General features: G+C 55.5%; 2 protein-coding genes across 2 annotated transcripts; one reads left to right on the forward strand and one right to left on the reverse strand.

Moving 5' to 3' along the window:
* Positions 1-6707: 6707 nt before the first annotated feature.
* sftpba (surfactant protein Ba) lies at positions 6708-10867 on the forward strand. The gene is made up of 11 exons (XM_086152988.1): positions 6708-6724; positions 6885-6925; positions 7031-7083; positions 7374-7448; positions 8948-9076; positions 9164-9253; positions 9332-9412; positions 9515-9698; positions 10051-10109; positions 10192-10257; positions 10339-10867. Exons 1-10 carry the CDS (start codon positions 6708-6710, stop codon positions 10246-10248), a joined length of 786 nt encoding a protein of 261 aa, XP_086009114.1. The 3' UTR covers positions 10249-10257; positions 10339-10867.
* A 64-nt stretch (positions 10868-10931) lies between these two features.
* On the reverse strand, positions 10932-18531 carry mat2aa (methionine adenosyltransferase 2Aa). Its single transcript, XM_086151679.1, has 9 exons — positions 18253-18531; positions 16960-17037; positions 16418-16540; positions 15418-15530; positions 15199-15342; positions 14088-14306; positions 13172-13354; positions 12649-12782; positions 10932-12562 (listed from the first exon to the last, which is right to left on the reverse strand). The coding sequence occupies exons 1-9, from the start codon at positions 18344-18346 to the stop codon at positions 12460-12462; spliced, it is 1191 nt and encodes a 396-aa protein (XP_086007805.1). The 5' UTR covers positions 18347-18531; the 3' UTR covers positions 10932-12459.
* Positions 18532-18989: the final 458 nt, after the last annotated feature.

Here is an 18989-nt window from a genome sequence, read left to right on the forward strand (position 1 = left end):
TCCCGTAAGGAGCGACGGCGTCGCGCTTCACTCGGACCGTCCGTTTGTGAAACCAGGAAATAAGCAGTAAGATGTTTGACCCGCTGCCCGTCTGGACCGCTTTTATCTGAGTCCAAGTTCAGGGCAAACGAGGACTGACCGGCCTTGTTCCGTGGCCTCCAAACAGCCCCGATCCTTTCCCTTCGGGAGAACGCCGGACCCGCTGGACCTGCTGGACCCGCTGGACCTGCTGGACCGTCTTCGTCCAGAACACCAACTGGAACGAGGGGACGCCTCATTTCCAGCTCCTCCGCTCCACGCCGGCCCTTCAGCTGGAAACAGAAGAGAGGCAGATATTTTATTCATAGAGCAGCGTCGAGACGGGCCTGGTCCACATCTGATGCACACACACACTCACACACACACACTCACACACACACTCACACACACACACATTGCTCCAGCGGCTCATTAACATGATCAGATCTGACTTGACGAGGCCGACCAGCTTTTGCTGTCTGCTGTGTGACGGGAAGACGTGGAGGTGCTCTGTGACCGACTTCTCATGTCTGGAAGCCGGACACGCCTCACGGATCACGCCTCACGGAACACGGATCATGCCTCACGAATCACGCCTCACGGAACACGGATCACGGCTCGCGGGTCCGTCCCCGAAGCTATCCATTCGAGGCCCATGTGGCCGCGGATGGATAGCTTTGGCACGGCGTGTGCGATTGGGGTAAAAAATGAGCAAAAGCGTGTAAACGTAGAGAAGGAAGGATGCGATTCCTCGTGTGCGTCTGCTGCGTCTGCTGCGTCTGCTGCGTCTGCTGCGTCTGCTGCGTCTGCTGCGTCTGCTGCGTCTGCTGCGTCTGCTGCGTCTGCTGCGTCTGCTGCGTCTGCTGCGTCTGCTGCGTCTGCACCTGGACTCGCTTCTCACCCCTCATCACTTCCTAAAATAACGCAGTCGATAATTCTCGCCGCGGTCGGACACGAGAAGGCCGACATTAAGGGTCTGAAACGCAGACGGACAAACGGACGCCGGCGCCGGCGAGTCACTCGGAGGGGCGGATGGAAAGATCCGGAAGGAGCGGCTGCGCGTCAAAGACACGGGAGCCGGGCTCGGCGCCGATCCCTCGGAGGCGACGCACGCCTTCCCCTCCCTCCGGCGAGCCCAACCCTTCCCTTCTACGCCGACGAAAGCAGGCACGTGTGGAAAACGACGGACGCCGCGTTCCTCGTCTTCTCCGGCATGATGGCAGCCGGTAATACGCTGGTAAAGCGCTGACGCCGCGAGCGTTCCGCACGTGCACGCGAGTAGGTTTTCTTCTCGGACGCAAATGAAAACGCAAATTCGGGTGACTAAACTGCAGCGTCGAGTTTCAGGCTTCGATTGTTCCGCATGCGAGAGCATCGAGGCTCCACCGCCTTCTCCGAGTCAACAGGTCAGCTGCTATATTATCTATACCTGACTCATTCTACGCAGCGCTGAGTCATCGGCCACGTCTTCGGCCCGCCGAGCCAGCGCCCGGCCGCAGCCAAAGCTAACACATCCCGCACATGTGGGTGTAACCGTTAGACACCAGGACATGGAAATGTGTCCGCTGTCCACACAGGGCCCTGCCTTTTTCTACAGACGTTCTTCTTCAGGCCCCAAAGAGCCCGGAAACCAAAAAAAAAGGAAAATAAGCTGAAAAGTGGGCTTGGTGTCACTGAAATGTAATGATATTAATTGGAATGTGAAACTGGAGCCAAAGCCTGGCCCACCTGGTCCACCTGGCCCACCTGGCCCACCTGGCCCACCTGGCCCACCTGGTCCACCCAACAAACACACTCCTCAGAGACTCAGAGACCCAAAGACCCAGGTCTCTGCAGGCCTGGTCCGGCCCCAGAACCCCACGGTTTTGCCCATATTCTCAGTCTCAGTGTCCCTCCCCCGGTGGAAGGGAGGCTGGAGAGTCTCAGGACCTCCACCAACAGGAAAGGAAAGGCAGAATGTGGATTTTTCTTAGTTTACAAACTTTTTCTTCATGACATACAGCAGGACTTCAGCAAGCGGCAACTTCAAGGTTGAAGTCTCCAATATTCCAGATTCCAAGTCACCGTCCCCTGATGTCAACAGTCGGTCGGCGTAAACATCTACCAGAAGGAGACACCTTCTGCTGGCCAGGATTGCAGGAAGGACACAGTTGACCCGGCATGAACCTCCTCGTAAAGATAAGACGCGACTTGCGCTCGAAAACCCACTGACACATCTGGCAGCAGCCAGAAGCTGGAAACAGGTGGGATTGTCCTACTTAATCTGCACGCGTGTGTGTGTGTGTGTGTGTGTGTGTGTGTGTGTGTGTGTGTGTGTGTGTGTGTGTGCATGCATGCGTGCAGTCCAACCCTTGATCTGACTGACAAGAAGTTGCTTTCTGTTCCAGGAACAGAGGGAGCTTCACCAGGAACTTCTTGTCTGCTCCTGCCTTGTGGTTGCAGCTACATCTGGTCAGGACAGGAGGTCGCTGGACATCCTTCACTGAGAGCCGAAAACATACGTTTACCAAGCACTACCCTGCTAATTGCACTTAGCCCCCAACACCCCGCCTGACAGAAAAATAAAAAGAGAAAATAAAAACAAGGAGGAAATGAATTTATGTATATGTATGTATGTATGTATGTATGTATGTATGTATATATGTATATATGTATATGGTTCTGAGATGCCCAGTCGGTTGAGCGGTCACTTCTGACTTCTGACTTCCGACTACTTCGGATCTTCGGTGACTGAATTGCACTTGAATTGTAAGTGGCTTTGGATAAAAGGGTCTGAAAAATGACTGGAATGTAATGTAACGTAATGTCATGTAACGTAATGTAACATAATGTAATGTAAAGTAATGTAACGTAATGTAATGCAATCTAATGTAATGTGATGAAGGTACTCGTGTTTCCATCCCAGTGACGGCCTTGTGCTGGACGGAGTGCGGCGACAGGCGTGGAACCGGGTTTTGTCGGTGGTTTGCCGGCGTTCCTGAAGCGCGGCAGCCCCTGGCGTTCACCCGGCACGACGCCTCGCCATCGGGCCGCCGGGGCTCCTTCCGCAGGGCCAAGGGTATCTTGGACTTTTCCTAAAAATACCAGATGTGATTTGTGCAGAGACAAAAGTCATCGGGGGAACCAGCGCTTTGACCAACAACACACATCTGCGGTCCCGCCGCTGCCCGATGAAGGCTCGTCGCCGCGGGCAGAAGTTTCCAGATGCGGTGAACACGTAGGCCTGCCTGAAGGCCCCGCGGAGGCGCTGAGAAGGAGTCAGGCGCGCTGGAACGTCCCGGAAGCCGCGGCAAAGAGCTCCCGTCGGAAATCACTTCCGTCCTGAAATACAGTTCCTCAGAACGGGCAGAAGAACCCGTTCTTGTCACCTTGTCACCGCCGCCGCCTCCAGATTCATCCGAGACAGAAGCCCAAGGAGGCAACGCAGAGTAGAAACATAAGCCATCATTCTAAACCCCCCACGCGTCGCTCAGAGTTTTGTGAAATGCCAAAGCGGTTTCTCAAGACGAGCCGGTGCAGAGAAGGAAGTGTTGCACAAAGCTCAGAACAATTCAGAGCTCGGAGCAGAAAAGCGGCGCCTGAACTTTGAGCCGTCATTTTCAAAGGCGTCCAAAGGAGTCGGCGAGAGCGACATTCAGCGACCTTTGTGCTCTTACAAGGAGAAGAAAAGCGACGGCCTCCAACCTCCGCCCAGGTCACTGAGCAAACAAATGTGAAAACGCCTGTGTGATGCAGAGGAGCTGCCGGGAGTCAGGACCATGTTTATGGATCTCTATAGAGATAGAAATGTACACATGTCTATATATCTGTAGATAACTGGGGTGAATCTAACGTTACTCGCTGCGTCCCCTCCTGGGCGGCGCCTGGGGCTGCAGGTCAGGCGTTCGGTCCGTGTTGATTTGGGTTCTTGGTTTGGTTCGGCGTGCTTGGCTTTGAGGAAGATCTTCAACCACGGAAGAAGACGTTCGTCCGCTTTTCATGAAAGCCTCTCGAACTGACGGACTTTGTGAAGGTTTTCTTGTGGTTTGTTCGTTTAGCCGCGACTCCAGCGCTTCTTCTTCTAGATCTGCATATTTTTACCACCCGGCGACGGCCGAGACTCCTCAAACGTGCGTGCTCACGCTCACGCTCCAGTGCCCCTGGAGAACCCCCTCCACGCCCCCCGAGGCGGAAACATCGCTGCCTTTCAGGGAAGCGTCCCCGGCGCTGCTCTGTGGACCAGGCATGGTTCTGCTCTGGACATGACGGAGGTGACGGGCCCGGACTTCTTCTTCACCGCAGGTTTACCTGATTCCACCTCCTGCGTGGCTGCAGAGCAGCTCATCTTCCCCCCCGACCACCCGTGGAGATCAGGACCAAAGCCTTTGGCGAGGGTGAGGGTCAGGGTGAGGGTTAGGATCTACTGCAGGAGCCCTCTTTCTTTGAGGGGTATCTTCTCACCTGCCGGGTGCTGCTCCAGGAACACACACCGAGGAGGTCGTCCGTCACCACGCCAGGATTCTGACTCCAGCTGGGATCGGGTTTGTGTCGTACCAAACCCTTCTGACGTTCTTGGAAGGGGCCGTGAAGCCGGCAGCGATCGTCAGACACCTGGCGGGGCCGCAGGCACGCTCGGTATTTGAACCTTTGTCTTTTCGGGCTCAGACCGGAGGTGAACCAGGAAGCCCCGGTAGATGACCTCGGTCTTTCAACATCGCACTGCAAATACTTCAGCGGCCGCTCCGCAAAACGTGTCCAAATTCCTTCTCTTTCGTATGTTTCCCCCTCCACGTGTTCATGACCTCGCCTGGCAGCCGGTGTTTCTGCACAAAGAATAAAAAGACGTCCTGCCGGTTGATTTGGTGATTCCATCCTCTTTGACTTCGGAGGAATCGCCCGCGGCGGCGGTTTGTATTTAACGACGGTCTGCGGAACACCGGGAATCTTCACGCCGAATCTGACGTTCGCAACCATTTTGGTGTCAGGCGGTCACGCCGAGCGCCTTCCTTCACTCTGAGGAGGAAGCCTCGGCTTCTGGACCTTCTCTTTTAAAAAGGCACACGTTCAATTTAAAATTAAAAATTCAAATAAAGAAATAAACACAAACGCCATGGAAAGTGGACCTTCGGCACAAACACGCGCCGGAAAAGCGCGGCGTAACAATCGGGTTCGGCTGCTTGTCCCGAACACGGCGGCGCCGCGCGAGGCCGACCTGGACGAGCGGAGGAATCCACGGAGACGGCTTTGACCGTCCGGATGCTCCTCCTCTCTCCTCTGGTGAGCGGCAGCTGCCTCAGTCCTCGGCCGGAGCTTCGCTGGTGCTCCTCACAGCACCGCGGTGGAGATCCGGCCCGCCAGCAAACCCCTCTGACGGGAAACCTCCCGCAGAGCCGGGCGGCTCCAATAAAGCAGCACAGAGGAAGGAAAGAAACGGAGAAGCGAACCGTCCTCCGACCTGGCAGAGGAGTTGCTGCGATGAAGAAAGAGGCTCCTCCATGCCGAGGTCTCTCCGGCAGCAGGGGACCTGGTTGTCCCCCCCGGTCGTGGTCGTCTTCGACCTCCGGCTTGGATTCCCGCGCACCTCCGAGCCTCCCGGCGGCGCGGCGGTGCAGCGGTGGACCTCCGGCCGAGCTGTGCAGCGTCTGGACCTGAGCTGAGCCGAACTAAAGAAAGGCTTTCCCTCTGGGAGGGTTTGCGAGCAGCACTTGGGCTCGGCTGAACGTCGGCCCGACCGACACCTCATGAAGCTCCTCGCCGGCACCCCTTCCTTCGGTCACGCTGATCCTAAGATAGATAGCAGGATGAAGGAAGACCACGCCGCCTCTTCTACACACCCGCTGGTCCTACAAGCGCAGTGAAGGTTTCGCATGGAGACCTGATGGTCAGACGGTCCGGCGAGGAGCTCCCTGGACGGGACACGGCAGGAGCTACGACGCACTAAGATCTCACCGACCCTAAAGAGTTTTATTACCAGTGAGGCCTGGCGGGAGCTTCGGAGACACCGAGGAGAAGAGAGGGGTCAGAGGTGAAGATGTGGAGGCTCCTCTTTGGGAGTGAGAAGAATAGAGAAGATCAGGAAGGAGTCCATCAGAGGGACGGCGCACGGGAGATGTTCTGGAGATGAAGTCATCCTGAGATGTTTGGGATGTGGACAGAACAGGGATGGAGAAGATCCTGTCACAAGGGGGCTCAAGTTGGAGCTGCCAGGCAGGAGGTCTGGAGGAAGACCGGGGAGAAGGTCTGGGGACGGACTCGGGTTCTGAGAGGAGAGGGTTGGATGGAGGGAGTGGGCCGGAGGAGAGGAAGAGGAAGAGGAAGAGGAAGAGGAAGAGGAAGAGGAAGAGGAAGGCCTGGTGTCAGACCGACGATGAGAACATCTTCCTTCTCCAGGTGGAATCTGCGTCCTCCTGGCTGCCGTCTCACAGCGGCGGTCGGACCGGTTGGAGCGGAACCGTCGCCGGCGAGCTCCTTCCGCCCCGCCCTCAACTCTCACTGCCTGCGGCGCTCGCCGGCGACGGTTCCGCTCGCCGCCCTTCCCTTCGCTGGCGGACGCTTCTCCGGACGGCGTCCTGGCTCGGCCAGCGAGGAGGAAACGTGCTCGTGACCGCGAGCCCTTCCAATCCTTAGTGAGCGGCTGAGCGGCCGCTGCCTGCGGGACGGGCCGCGGTGGCGCAGACGTGTTTCAGGGTGGAAGATCTTCTCTGCTCACGATGCACCGAGAGGCTGGGTGTGCCAGAGAGGAGCAGGCCGCCACGCTCGCCATCCACCCCGACAAATCTGAGGGGAGTCAAACCGGTGTCGAGATGAGCGCTTGATTTCACATCGGTGGCCGAAACCCCGAGGCTTGGTGCGGTTCCTCCTGAAAAGCAGATGTGAGGAACCTGAAGCTCTGAGACCCGCGGGGGGGTCCTCGGTCTCCATGGCAACGGTAAGGCACAGGAAATACGAACGTTCGGAAAATGACTTTTCGGGAGACGCCGTCACACGAGGAGACCGAATAAGGCTCAGTGGTCGTGCATGATTTCCACCGCAGGTCTGGCTTCCAGAACGGACGAGCCGAAGAACCTTCCGGATCGAGCGGCGGTCGTGAGTGATATCTTTTGTACTCGTGCACGTTGAAACACATGAGAGGTCGGAAAAACACCGGAGTGGCGCTGGAACTCCTTGAAGTGTTTGCAGCCAAAGAAAAATGGGATTTTTGAAGCTTCCATCAATTCAAAAATGTCAGGCATCTCAGTTTGAGTCCAGGATGTTACGACACGACGCGTCGGCGGGTCTTCTGGGAGCTCAGGACCTCCTCGCGCTCGCAGACGTCCTAACGGCTGAAACATGGGGGGGGTCATGTGTTTTATACTCGCTCCAACTGTATCCCTCAGGACGGGGACGCCTGCCGGGACTGCGCCCAGATCCTCAAAGTCCTGGTGGACCTGCTGTCCAATGCAGAAGTGGAGGTGAGCGTTGTTTCTCCCCGGCGTTATCGCCGACTCGCCCTGCTATCAGAGCAGCTTTGCACTGTTTGCCTTCAATTGTTGGCCTTCAATAGAAAGAATGAAGAAACCGATCGGGCGACGTTCCCGCGGTTATTTTTGGCCGGACTACATTCTTCCTATTCTGAGATAAATCATTGCTAATCTGACACACACCAGGAGGAACGCACGGCTGGCAGGGCTTCACTTCCTGGACTCTTCAGGCGTCTCCGTTCCTTCTGACGAGATACAACATCACAACATCTCAGTCTCACAGTCATGCTTTTAAAAAAAGGTTGTGGCAACAAATTCATGTGAGCAGGAACCTCTAAAAGACACACACACACACACACACACACACGTATCCTCGCTTCTGCGGCAGGTTCAGTTTCTCACCAGAGAAATTCTTGTTTCTTTGAGTTTGTTCTGGATTCTGAGGCTCCACCTCTGCATCGGCACACAGGACACTGAAAGGATTTTCACTTCAAATGAATTTGACACGTGCCGGAATAATAAACAATAATAAACAAGCGCTTGCTGAAAAGGCCTGCCGATCAGAAACCGAGTAACCTGGATTTTCCCTGCAGGACGGGGTGAGATTCAAAGAGCGTCTCACTCCTCGTGAACAAACAGCCGTAGGTTGAGCTTCACCAGAACTAGTGTTGGGTTTGGAAAGAGTTATCGGCTTTTATTTAAAGATATTTATCATTTTATCAAGATTTTTTATCATATCAATTGATATGATTTTTTTTTAATTATTACACTATTTTCCAATATCAAAGTCCTGGGGAAAAGAGAAATATTTCAGCCAAAAAAAAACAAAAAAAAACGACAACCTTATTATTCCTTTTTAAATCAATAATAGTAATTCAATTCAGAATTCTTGGGGCAGTAAAGCTATTTAAAAACAAATAAATCATGACAGTAAGACATTGTGAAATAATCATACATTTTAGTGAGTAGAGTGAAAGATTCAACAAATACAGAATAAAGAGGGAACAATAAATGAATTCAAATTGTTTGGATTTCACAGAAAACTAGCCGACGTTGCAAAGCCGTCAGAATGGCGAGGAATTGATGGCAAGAACGCAGTCTGACTTTAATAACTCTTTGGTCCCATCGCGACCGTCTTTGCCAACTCAGTTTGGAGAGCGACGGTACCGTCGACTTTACAGAAGTCCAGCTAACCAGCTAAATTGTTAGCGGTAATGACGGAGGGGGCGGGGCCTGCTGAAACAGGAAGTGTTAAAAAGAAGAAGATACAAACATTGACCATTGCAAATGAACACCTTGAGATGAAAAAGCTTGGCTCTGCAATTTAGAAGCTGCGTCGACGCCGACAGGGTTCGTCCGCGGTCCTTCCAGTTTCATGGATTCTGTCTGGTCGGCGGCGACCGGCGCTTCATCCCTGGACTTGAGGAGCCGGTCTCCCGCCGAACCCTCCCGATGTGAAAAGTAACAACGCCTACAATCTTTCCTTTCAGAAAAGGATCATCGGCGGTATCGAAAGGGTTTGTGAACACCTGCCGGGGCCCGCAGAGACCGCCGCCGTCTGCAGGGAAGAATTGGAGAAGATACTCCCCGTGGTCTTCAAACTCCTGATTGGTTTTGTCGTGAGTTAAAAAGATTGGATGACACCACAGAACTGGCGGTGTCCATCTTTGTGTTTGCGCCGGCTGAGCGGCGTCTTCTCTCCCCAGAACCCGGCCCAGGCGTGCAGGCTGGCCGGCTTCTGCGAGCGCCGGACGCTCAGCTATTTGGTCGGCCGGGACGCCGTCGCAGATGAAAACGTCAGTCCAAGGCAGACGTAGATATTTGGGTAAAACCTCAGACCGTGTGTGATGCTCAGGTGTCGCCGTGCTTGTCAGGTGGCGCCCGCGACGCAATGCTCCTTCTGCGAGCTTCTGGTCAAGACTTTGGAGGACCTGCTTCCCAAGGAAAGTACGGAGGTGAGTCGCCACAAACGGCGTTCACGCCCGGAGGATGCAGAGGATGGACTTAGGACCCACGCTCCGTCATCCCGTCTCCAAATCCTACTGTCGCCTCCGCAGGAAGCCCTGATGAAGCTCCTGGAGGAAACCTGCCACCTCCTGCCCTCGTCCTACCGCCTTCAGTGCCAGCTTCTCATCGGCAAATTCACCAAGACGGTGCTGGAGGCCATCCTGAGCTACGCCACGCCCAAGGCCGTCTGCGCTCTGCTGCACCTGTGCGAAGGGCCGGAGGGCCGGCTTGCAGGTCAGTCGCGTCAGCCGCTTTCAGCACCGTCTGTCAGGAGCAGGAGGTCCGTCCGAGAAGAACCGGGGACTCCGCAGAAGGAACGCCCACATCTTAACCCCCCGCATCCGTATAAATCCGTTTCTCGGCTTGTTTTTCCACAACTTTGGGGCACGACAGTAACCTGCTATTGGTCGACGGTTTGGGCGAGAGTCGGTTTTTGTTTGTTTCACTTCATCGAAAGGCTAAATGTTAGCGAGACGGTGACCCGTGCGACACCACGGGCCGTAAAACAGCCGTGGCTCCGAGTCAAAGCGAAGGTTTGGTGTCGACGTGCGGACTGACCGTGGCCCCGCCGCTCTGTGGCCCCCAGACCCCTGCATCCTGCCCTGGTACCGCTGCAGAGACGCCACCACCGCCGCCAGATGTGGAGTAAGTAAGAACAAAAAGCAGCTTCTTAGCGGAGACGAGTCCAGCCGCTGAACACGTGATTGGGTGTCTCCTCTCCACGCAGACCGTCTTCTACTGTCAGAGGTTCACCTGGAAGCCCCTCGGCCACGACTCCTTCTAGAGCCTTCAGGTCAGCGGGTTTATCGTTCTATTTGAGTTGAACAGATGAAGAACGTTGGCTCGACTGGTTAAGTGTGCCGGCTGGTTGCAGAGCCGACCTGGGAACGCAAGCTGACCTCCAGGACCGGCTGGACGCCGCTCCACCACAGATACTCTTCTTCTCCGCTGCGTCGGACCTCCCCGGAAGCTTGCTCTTCGCCAGCCGTCCAGCCGTCCTCTCAGGGGACAAGAGGTTCTCTCAAGCCTTTTTGTTTAGTCTGATTTTCTACATGGAAAGACAGAAGTCAGGATGAGCCTTAATAAAGTTCTATGATCCTTGGCAACTTCCATCGTCTCCCAGGAGTCGATCCTGACGGCTGGAGCTCGGCGTGAGCGTCCCACCCTGTCAGACGCTGCTGCAGCCTCAGCCTCCTGCCTCCACTTCCACTGGATCTCTCAGCTTCAAACATACCATTTGTAGACGGCGGGTGCTGCAGAGTGTGCACGCACGCACGCACGTGTGCACGGAGCAGTCTAATACACCCAAAGAAAGGAGACGTTTTCACCCAAAGAGGAAACACACCTTCAGGGTGTGTGTGTGCACACACGCAGGCACACACACACACACACACACACACATCTTGCACCAAGTGTTTGAACCAATTTCAGGACAAATAAAACCCCTTTGAAAGAAGAGGCCATGAGGACAAACAACAGTGCAGTTTATTTTAGGGTTTAAAAGAGAAGCTCAACAACATCTAGACTCCTCAGGAGGAGCTGCCAGACAGGGAGGGTTGGCAACCTCAGGAACACACGGGCTTTACGTCAGGGTGGGAGAAAAGGCACTTTGACACATTCAGAAACCATGCCAGACTCACCTCTAAGCACTGACATATAAAGTGGACATTGGAAACCTTCAGGTCTGGACCTCCACGGCGCCGCGTGGAAACGGGCCGGTTTCTCTGTACGACATCGGCCGATCAGACATCTGGTCTGCGGAGGTGCAAACGCGTTGTGACAAAAACGGACAAATCTTTGGGAGGCGGCGTCATTTTTACCCGATGGTCACGAACGTCACGGTCACCCGCCGAGTTTCTCTGTATTACACTGGAGGAGCGGCGGCCGGAGAGCAGCCGCTTGCAAGGAGTAGAAAACCTGAACCATAACTGAGGACGCAGCGCCCCCTCCTGACCAGCGGGAAACACCTGACGCTCCGGGGAAAACTCCGGGGAAAACTCCGGGTGGAAACCATGTTGGCCGCTCACGAGGCCCAACCGGCTCGCGGGTCTGCAATTACATTGTGCGGATCAACGGCCAGGTCAGACCGGCTCTTCTGACAGGAAGTCTACGGGCCGGGTTGCAGCGGGTCCGTCTGAACTGACGGAAGACGGAACGGTCCAGAGCGTCGCATGACAAGACGGGGAGGATCTGATGGGGGTCCCTCGTCTGACCCGCCTCCGGTCCTGAACCGCCGAGAGGGAAAGTACGGCCGAGCGAGACGGTCGGACAGAAGGCTTTGGTCGGCCGTGCTCGGCGGTCAAAGCTTCGGCGCCCGTGGAGTCCGAGAGTCTCAGAGCCACGGAAGAAGCGGGCCGGGCAGCCCCGGGTTTCTCTGTAGTGACGGCCGGACCGGCCCGGCCGCTCTGCCGCGCCCTCGTCCCCAATAACGGACACCGTAACGTCCTTTGGAACATTCACGCCGTTAAATAAATGACAAAAACAAGAAAAAGAAGACGGAGTGCCTTGGCTGTGCGTCCCAACAGACCCAGAGGATCCTTAGCAGCTTCTGACTTCTCTGTAAAACGTCAGAAAAGAGGCGTCCTGAGGGACGGCAGCCGTCTGCAGCGCCGGACGCACAGACGGTACTGATGAGCTCACAGTAAATGTAAAGAGATTCCCCCGGAGACCCCCCGCCACCGGCTTCAGAGGATAAACAACTCAAATGGACCGTCCCGGACGGGCGGACATACCATAATACTGCTAGGACACCGGACACGTGTTCACTCGTTGGATTGGTTGGGAGACGAGACTTGTGCGTTAGATATCTGGCTAAAGATCGGAAGGTGAAGGAGCGGCGTGAAGGGAAGGCCAGACTTCTCATCGTCTTCAGGAATCACACACCGAATGGGGGGGGCTCGGACATTTAGCGGAGGCTTAGGGAGGAGGAGGAGGAGGAGGAGGAGAGGTAGACAAACACACATGTTCCTCTGAAGGTCTACGGCCCAGGAGAGCTTCAGAATCGCAGCTTCTTGGGCAGCTCCCAGGGGAAGATGTCTCGGCCAAAGTGACCGTAGGCGGCCGTGCGCTGGTAGATGGGATTCTTCAGGTTGAGGTCTCTGGGAGGGAAAGCAAAACATCAACAGCTTCAATCCGTGAATCGCCTGCGACCCGGCGTGGCGGTGGGAGAGCACGGCACACACACCTCACGATGACCCCGGGACGGAGGTCAAAGTTATCGTTGACGATGTCCAGCAGCTCCCGCTCGCTCTTCGGGGACGTCCCGTAGTGGAAGATGGACACGGACAGAGGGTGGGACACCCCGATGGCGTAGGACACCTAGGACACACACACACACACACACACACACACACACACACACACACACACACACACACACACACACACACACACACACACACACACACACACACACACACACACACACACACACACACACACACACACACACACACCATTTTACTCTATCACAGGATAGCAGGTGCTGCCAACCTTCATGCTAACGGCAGCAGGCCGAGGTTAGTAACTCCACCTCTCCTTGGAGGTCCTTGCAATATCCATCAATATCCCTTAGAGCTGCCGACGGCCCGGCTCTGGTCTCAACACACATTACATCTCCCAGACCGCGGTTAAACGCTCGGCGCCCGCGTGAGAACGTCAGAGAAGCCTCACGAGTATCGACGGGAACCCGGACGGCTCGTACTCACCTGGACCAGCACGCGCTTGCAGAGCCGAGCTTTCACCAGAGACTTCGCCACCCAGCGGGCGGCGTAGGCGGCAGAGCGGTCCACCTTGGTGTAGTCCTTCCCAGAAAAGGCCCCGCCTCCGTGGGCCCCCCAGCCCCCGTAGGTGTCCACGATGATCTTACGCCCCGTCAGGCCGGCGTCGCCCTGCGGGCCAAACACAGCATCCCTCAGCTGCAGGGACAAACCCCCGGCGGCGGGACTCTGGACGGGCTTATGGCGCAACTTTAGCTCAATTGTGTAGGTTTTCTGCACGAGCACGCCAGCGCACAGCGGAGAAGGAGATGTGAAGCGCAGGGAACCGACCATCGACTGACACCTTGGAAGATATTTGACGGGGATGATAAGACAGGCGGGGAGAGACGGAGAGAACGAGACAAACCAAAGTCACCCGAAAGCTAAGGCGGCGAAAAACAACGAAACGCCTGCGTGGCTTCGGTGACGACGCTGGGAGGACAGTGTTTATTGTGTCTAAGAATGTTGTCAGTGGACAGCATGAAGACAAATAAATGAAGGCGTCGCCTCAACACTACTATTATGCCCATATCATGCCGATAAGCCGCTTGAGGTTTGTCAGCCGAAACGTGCCGAATATCAGCAACGACCATCCGCTTTGTGTGAGCGGCGAGAACTGATCATAGAGTTATTCTTTCTTGATCTACATTTTTCTTTTCTTTATGTTAACAAAGATACAATGTTGTGCAGAGCCGTGCACGCGACATCTTTATGGACAAATGATACTATTCATAGTTGCGGCGTGACAGAAATACTTGTGAAGCTCTGCCTCAGGATCCAGCGCCGCAGTCCCGGAGCGAGCGAGGACCCCCGAGGACGAGCACAACCACCCGGCCGTCCCCTGCGCCCGGCGGGCCCGTCTCACCTGAGGCCCGCCGATGACGAAGCGGCCGCTGGGCTGCAGGTGATACACGGTGTCGTCGTCGAGGTAACCGGACGGAACCACGGCCTTCACCACCCGCTCCTTCAGGCAGCGCCGCATCTCCTCCAGCCCCACCGCCTCGTCGTGCTGCACGGAGATCACCACGGTGTGGACGCGCATCGGCACCACGGCGCCGCGGTCCTGCCTGTACTGCACCGTCACCTGGAGCACACGGGGCAAACCTTTAGACGGCAGAAGGGGAACGGCGTCTGCCGTCGGGCCGGCCGGCCGCCGCCTGCTGCTGAAAACGCCTCTGACGAAGCAATAGCTGACTTCTCTTGCGACATTCCTCCGGCACGCCGTGCGACTCCTTCACCTTCAGGGACACGTGACTGCAGCCATGACAAAAATGTGTTTCAATCAATGCGGTCAAAGTTTACGGTTGGGATTCCAGTCATCGCCGGTGAGAAGGTGCCTCGGAGCTGCGGCGGTCTACGGCGGCCCCGTGAGATCATCGGAGGGCTTTTACTTTCCAGACCGCTTTGAAATGATCTCGGTGGTGTTTACATGAAATGCACTGCAGGAAGAGGCAGCGGGACAGACTGCCTGCCACTTCCCTTCAGGGGCAGCAGGGAGGTGGACCGCTTTGGTCGGCGTTACAGATTGGTGTCAACGTGAAGGAGGAGGACCGCCACAGCCCGGACCAGCTGTGGACTCAGACACCGACACGCCTGGTCGGGGTTAAAGAACGAGCCGGACGGTCCGGTTTGCACGCGACCCAGCCCACCTGTGCTGCTGCTACTGTTAGCGGCGGCCGGTTAGCATGGAGATCCAAAATCCTCTGTTCTCCAGTCATTTTATACTGCGAAAATAGAATTACTGCTTGGGAAAATCCACAAGCCGGCGTTCTAACGGAAGGGGGGCGCAGGGGGGCAACAGGCACTTTGCTCACCGACGATCGTGTCGGTTATCCAACTACTTCCCCCTCACATATTTACTTTGACAGAAGCAGCTGTGATGAGCGAAGGACGGACGCGCCTGAGGAAAGATGAAACCGGTTCCGTCACCTTTCCACATCTAAATCTGAAGGTTCACCCGAAGAACATTTCCACACCTGGGTTTTGGAGTCGGGCCGCAGCCACGGCAGGATCCCGTTACGACGCAACTCCGCCATCTTTGCGTTGAGCTTGTGGGCCAGGACGACGGTGAGCGGCATGGACTCCTCGGTCTCGTCGGTGGCATATCCGAACATCAGGCCCTGCCGGAGACCACGCCGTGAGGACGGACTCGTGAAGACCGGTTGGCCCGATCGCCGTGGAGAGGGGGGTCATACCTGATCGCCGGCTCCCACATCCTCCTCTTTGCGATCCAGGTGAACACCTTGAGCGATGTCGGGCGACTGCTGCTCCAGAGCCACCAGAACATTGCAGGTTTTGTAGTCAAAGCCTGCCGGAGGGGAAGAGCCGACACTCTGAGAGAAACGGCACAATGCTCGAGGTTCCTCCGTCAGACACAGGGCTGCGTCCTACTCACTACACCGGAAATTCTAGAAGGAGCGTCGGAGACACATTTAAAAAGATGGAAACGGCACATGTTTATGTGCAGGAAGGTGCTGAGGTCCTGCACACAGCTTTCTATACTGGAGGACAGTCTGTGCAAAAACCACATACAGATTACTACAGATTAGAAAAAGATTACTATTAAAAGTATGAGGAAAAGTCCATCTTTCCCCGCCTCATCTTCCTCCTGCGCACGAAAACCTTTAACGTCGCCTTCTTCGTCAACGGCCTCGAAATTTTCACGGTCATTTCATTGGTCCAGTGTAACAAGGCTAAACGTTTTGGTGCGTTAGCCCGAAACAAATATCCACAAATTAGCTGCAGTGTTCAAAGTGTGTGGGGAAAAAGTAATTAACCCTCATATTATGTTACGGGTCAATTTGACTCATTGCACCCATTGACCCAGTGGGTCAAATTGACCCTTAACATAATATGAGGGTTAAGGAAATGAAGTTAAGGTGTCTCGTGCTATAAATGGTCTTTTTTTTTTTTTTAAGTTTTATTTTATTTTTCGCTTGCTAGTGAGGAAATAAGTGACCTATAAAGAATATTGTATAATGTGTATCTTGTTATGAGGTTTTGTAAGAATGTGTGTGACTCTGTTAAGGAACTTGTTCTAATAAATGTTCAAAAAAAAATAAAAATAAAAACACATATGTTCCAAACCTCATCTCACTGAAAGAAAGCAAATGAAAGCGCTTGAAAACAAGGCCGGTCCACAAGTAGTGTGTCTGTAGGAGTCCAGCCGCTGTCGGCCCGTTCTGCCTCCCCTACCTTTGGAGGAGTTGTCATATCCAATGTGCTTGATTGTTTCCCTGACTATCTTCTGGTAGTCAACGTTAGCCTTGGAGGTGATCTCCCCCACCAGCAGGATCATCCCCGTCTTGGCGACGGTCTCTGAAAACAGTGAGCAGGGTGTGTGAGAGAACGAGGACCTCTGACGCCGACAGGCCGGTCCAACGGGCCCCGTCTTGATTCAAGACGGTGCAACATTTTGTCTCCGACACATCCTGAAGCGCAGCGCTGACAACTCTGCTCGGCCTGCCGCCGCCCGCCGCATCGCCTCTCACGGCAAACACAGGCAGCAGAAAGAAACTAACCGGCCTTTTTTCAAATAGACGGGTGACCGGCAGACAACCACCCGCGGCCGTTGCAGGAGAACGGCGGTGAGCGGGCGCACGGGGATACACGGCGTGCGATGCAAAGGCGTGAGCTTGAACGGGAACTTCCTGGCGAGGGAGGAGAGCCCAGCGGCCGCAGGTGTGCCTGCGCACGAGCCCATTTATCGGACTCGCGGGTAAAAGTCCGGCACTTACCACATGCTACTTTGGCATCCGGGTCTTGTCGGAGGTGGGCGTCTAACACAGCGTCGCTGATTTGGTCACAGATCTTATCTGGAATTGGAAACAAGAAGCAGTGAGACAAACCCGTTGGCTGCGGCGCCGCGGCGAGCCTGGAGCTCAAGGCCTAAAATTAAAGTTCAAATTGACAAGAACATTACGGATCCGGTTTGAACTCGCAAGACTGGAACAAACAAAACAAAAGCTCTTTAGGCTACTCGGGGGAGGAGCGGTTCGTCACCCATCCGGTCAAACGTTTCTTTTTCCGTCACCAGAGATGTTCCAGTCCGTCACACGCCGAATTCTAATGATTTTACTTCGGCGCTGCAGGGACACTCTGGTGTTCGGACGGAAAAAGAGACGAGGGGAGATTTAAGGCAAGATAATAGAATAAGATTAGCCGGGATAAAACAACATTGAAAAGTCATTAGAGAGAGACCTGCACGTTTGAGTGAATCCATAATGGGATTACTTTTCAAGACAAATGGAGGCAAAACCTAATATCTGAGAACCTGTGCTTGGACGATGTACTTTAGGAGGGAAACCAAGCGTGACAACCAACCCTGATGCGGGGGAGTGGGTGCAACACAGCACCGGTTGCACAAAGAGGACGACGATTGCATCGATGAGAGGAAAGGGAGGAGAGGGAGGAGGAAAGGGGGGAGCTGTGTTGACACTTGGACAAGTTTTGCACAACAACACGGGTCACAAGGTTAGGAACGTCACCACCATCCAGCAGAGCAGGTGGAAAACACACAGGAGCCGCTGAGCGTCCGGCCAGTGCAGAGCATGTGGACGGGACTTGTTCTGGGGCACAGCGGAGCCGCACACCCTGCGGGGACTATATTTAGGAATCCTGTTAAGCTTATTATCCGGCCCTGTCGGCCCGGGGAGACCGAGGGCTGCAGAGCACTGAGCGCACAGCCCGCAGGGGAGGCGCTCTGCAACACAGCTTGGGCTCGGAGGGCTCTCCACTCCATCCACGGTGCAGAAGAGTCGGTCTCCGAGGCCACCGGGGGCCACCGGGGCATCACGCCATGAATTTCTTTTTCGTCAAGCTTTGGACAACCGGCGGCGGGGCGGAGCGGACGTCAGGCTGAGGATGCCCCTGCACCCCCCTGCACCCCGTGTACCCCCTGCACCCCCCGCCGCGCCGGCTAGCAAACACGCTGCTACGCTAACACACCACATGACCTTGTTACGGCTAACTCGGCGCCACCGGGCTAAATGATGCGGCGGCTCGGCTCGGCTCGGCTCGGCTCGGCTCACCGGGGTGTCCCTCGCCGACGGACTCGGAGGTGAAGAGGAAGCAGTCTTCATCGCTGAAGGCGTTGTTATGGAAACCGTTCAGCTGACCGTTCATTTTAGCCAATAAACGCGCCGTTAGCGGTCCGGGTTAGCTAACGAGCTAGCTGGTCGGGAGCGGGTCCGCGGCGGGGCTGCTCGGCTCGTCGGTGTCCTCAGGTTCTGGAACGGCGAAGACGCGGCGCTGCTGTCGGTTGGAGCTCCGACCGGCGAACCCGCAGCCTGACACGGGCGACGGCGGGCGGCCGACGCGCTACTTCTTAAGCCTATGGTGATGCCGGGCGCTGACCACGTGATCCGGGGGGCGTGGTCTGTCCAGGCCCCGCCCCCGTGACCTCCTGGCCTCCCGTCCGCCGCGTCCGGCTCTGACAGATACACCAGGAGAAGATAACCTTTGTTATGGGTTTAGTTAGGCTGCGGAGGTCCAGGTCAACGTGAATCCTTGTCCAGATCTTCTTGTCGTGGCAACTGGACTTGGATGTCTTCACCTGCAGACGTTTCAGCTCATCCTCGCGCCTTTTGTCCTTTGGAGTTTCAGATCTTATCTCAGTGACAAAGTGCCATAATCTTGATTCAAGAATGCGGCTCGACGACCAGATCTCCTTTGTGGAGACTCCGAGTCAGGCGTCTGCCACCGAGCCCGGCCGATGGCCTCGTCCTCTTTGGCGCCCTGCGGCGCATTCGTTCTCGGCTGCCCGTAA

The sequence above is a fragment of the Fistularia commersonii genome, chromosome 9, assembly GCF_037954325.1.
Source record: "Fistularia commersonii isolate RoL2024-O1a breed Wild chromosome 9, RoL_Fcom_v1.0, whole genome shotgun sequence".
Classification (NCBI taxonomy): domain Eukaryota; kingdom Metazoa; phylum Chordata; class Actinopteri; order Syngnathiformes; family Fistulariidae; genus Fistularia; species Fistularia commersonii.

What these genes read in the sequence shown, in the direction of transcription:
- mat2aa (XM_086151679.1), bottom strand. Translation starts at nt 18,346, where the DNA reads ATGAACGGTCAGCTGAACGGTTTCCATAACAACGCCTTCAGCGATGAA. An exon ending in CGTCGGCGAGGGACACCCCG is followed by an intron (nt 17,038 to 18,252) that starts GTGAGCCGAGCC and finishes TTCCAATTCCAG; the next exon opens with ATAAGATCTGTGACCAAATC. An exon ending in TCGTCATCGGCGGGCCTCAG is followed by an intron (nt 13,355 to 14,087) that starts GTGAGACGGGCC and finishes TTTGGCCCGCAG; the next exon opens with GGCGACGCCGGCCTGACGGG.
- sftpba (XM_086152988.1), top strand. An exon ending in TGTCCAATGCAGAAGTGGAG is followed by an intron (nt 7,449 to 8,947) that starts GTGAGCGTTGTT and finishes CTTTCCTTTCAG; the next exon opens with AAAAGGATCATCGGCGGTAT. An exon ending in AACTCCTGATTGGTTTTGTC is followed by an intron (nt 9,077 to 9,163) that starts GTGAGTTAAAAA and finishes TTCTCTCCCCAG; the next exon opens with AACCCGGCCCAGGCGTGCAG.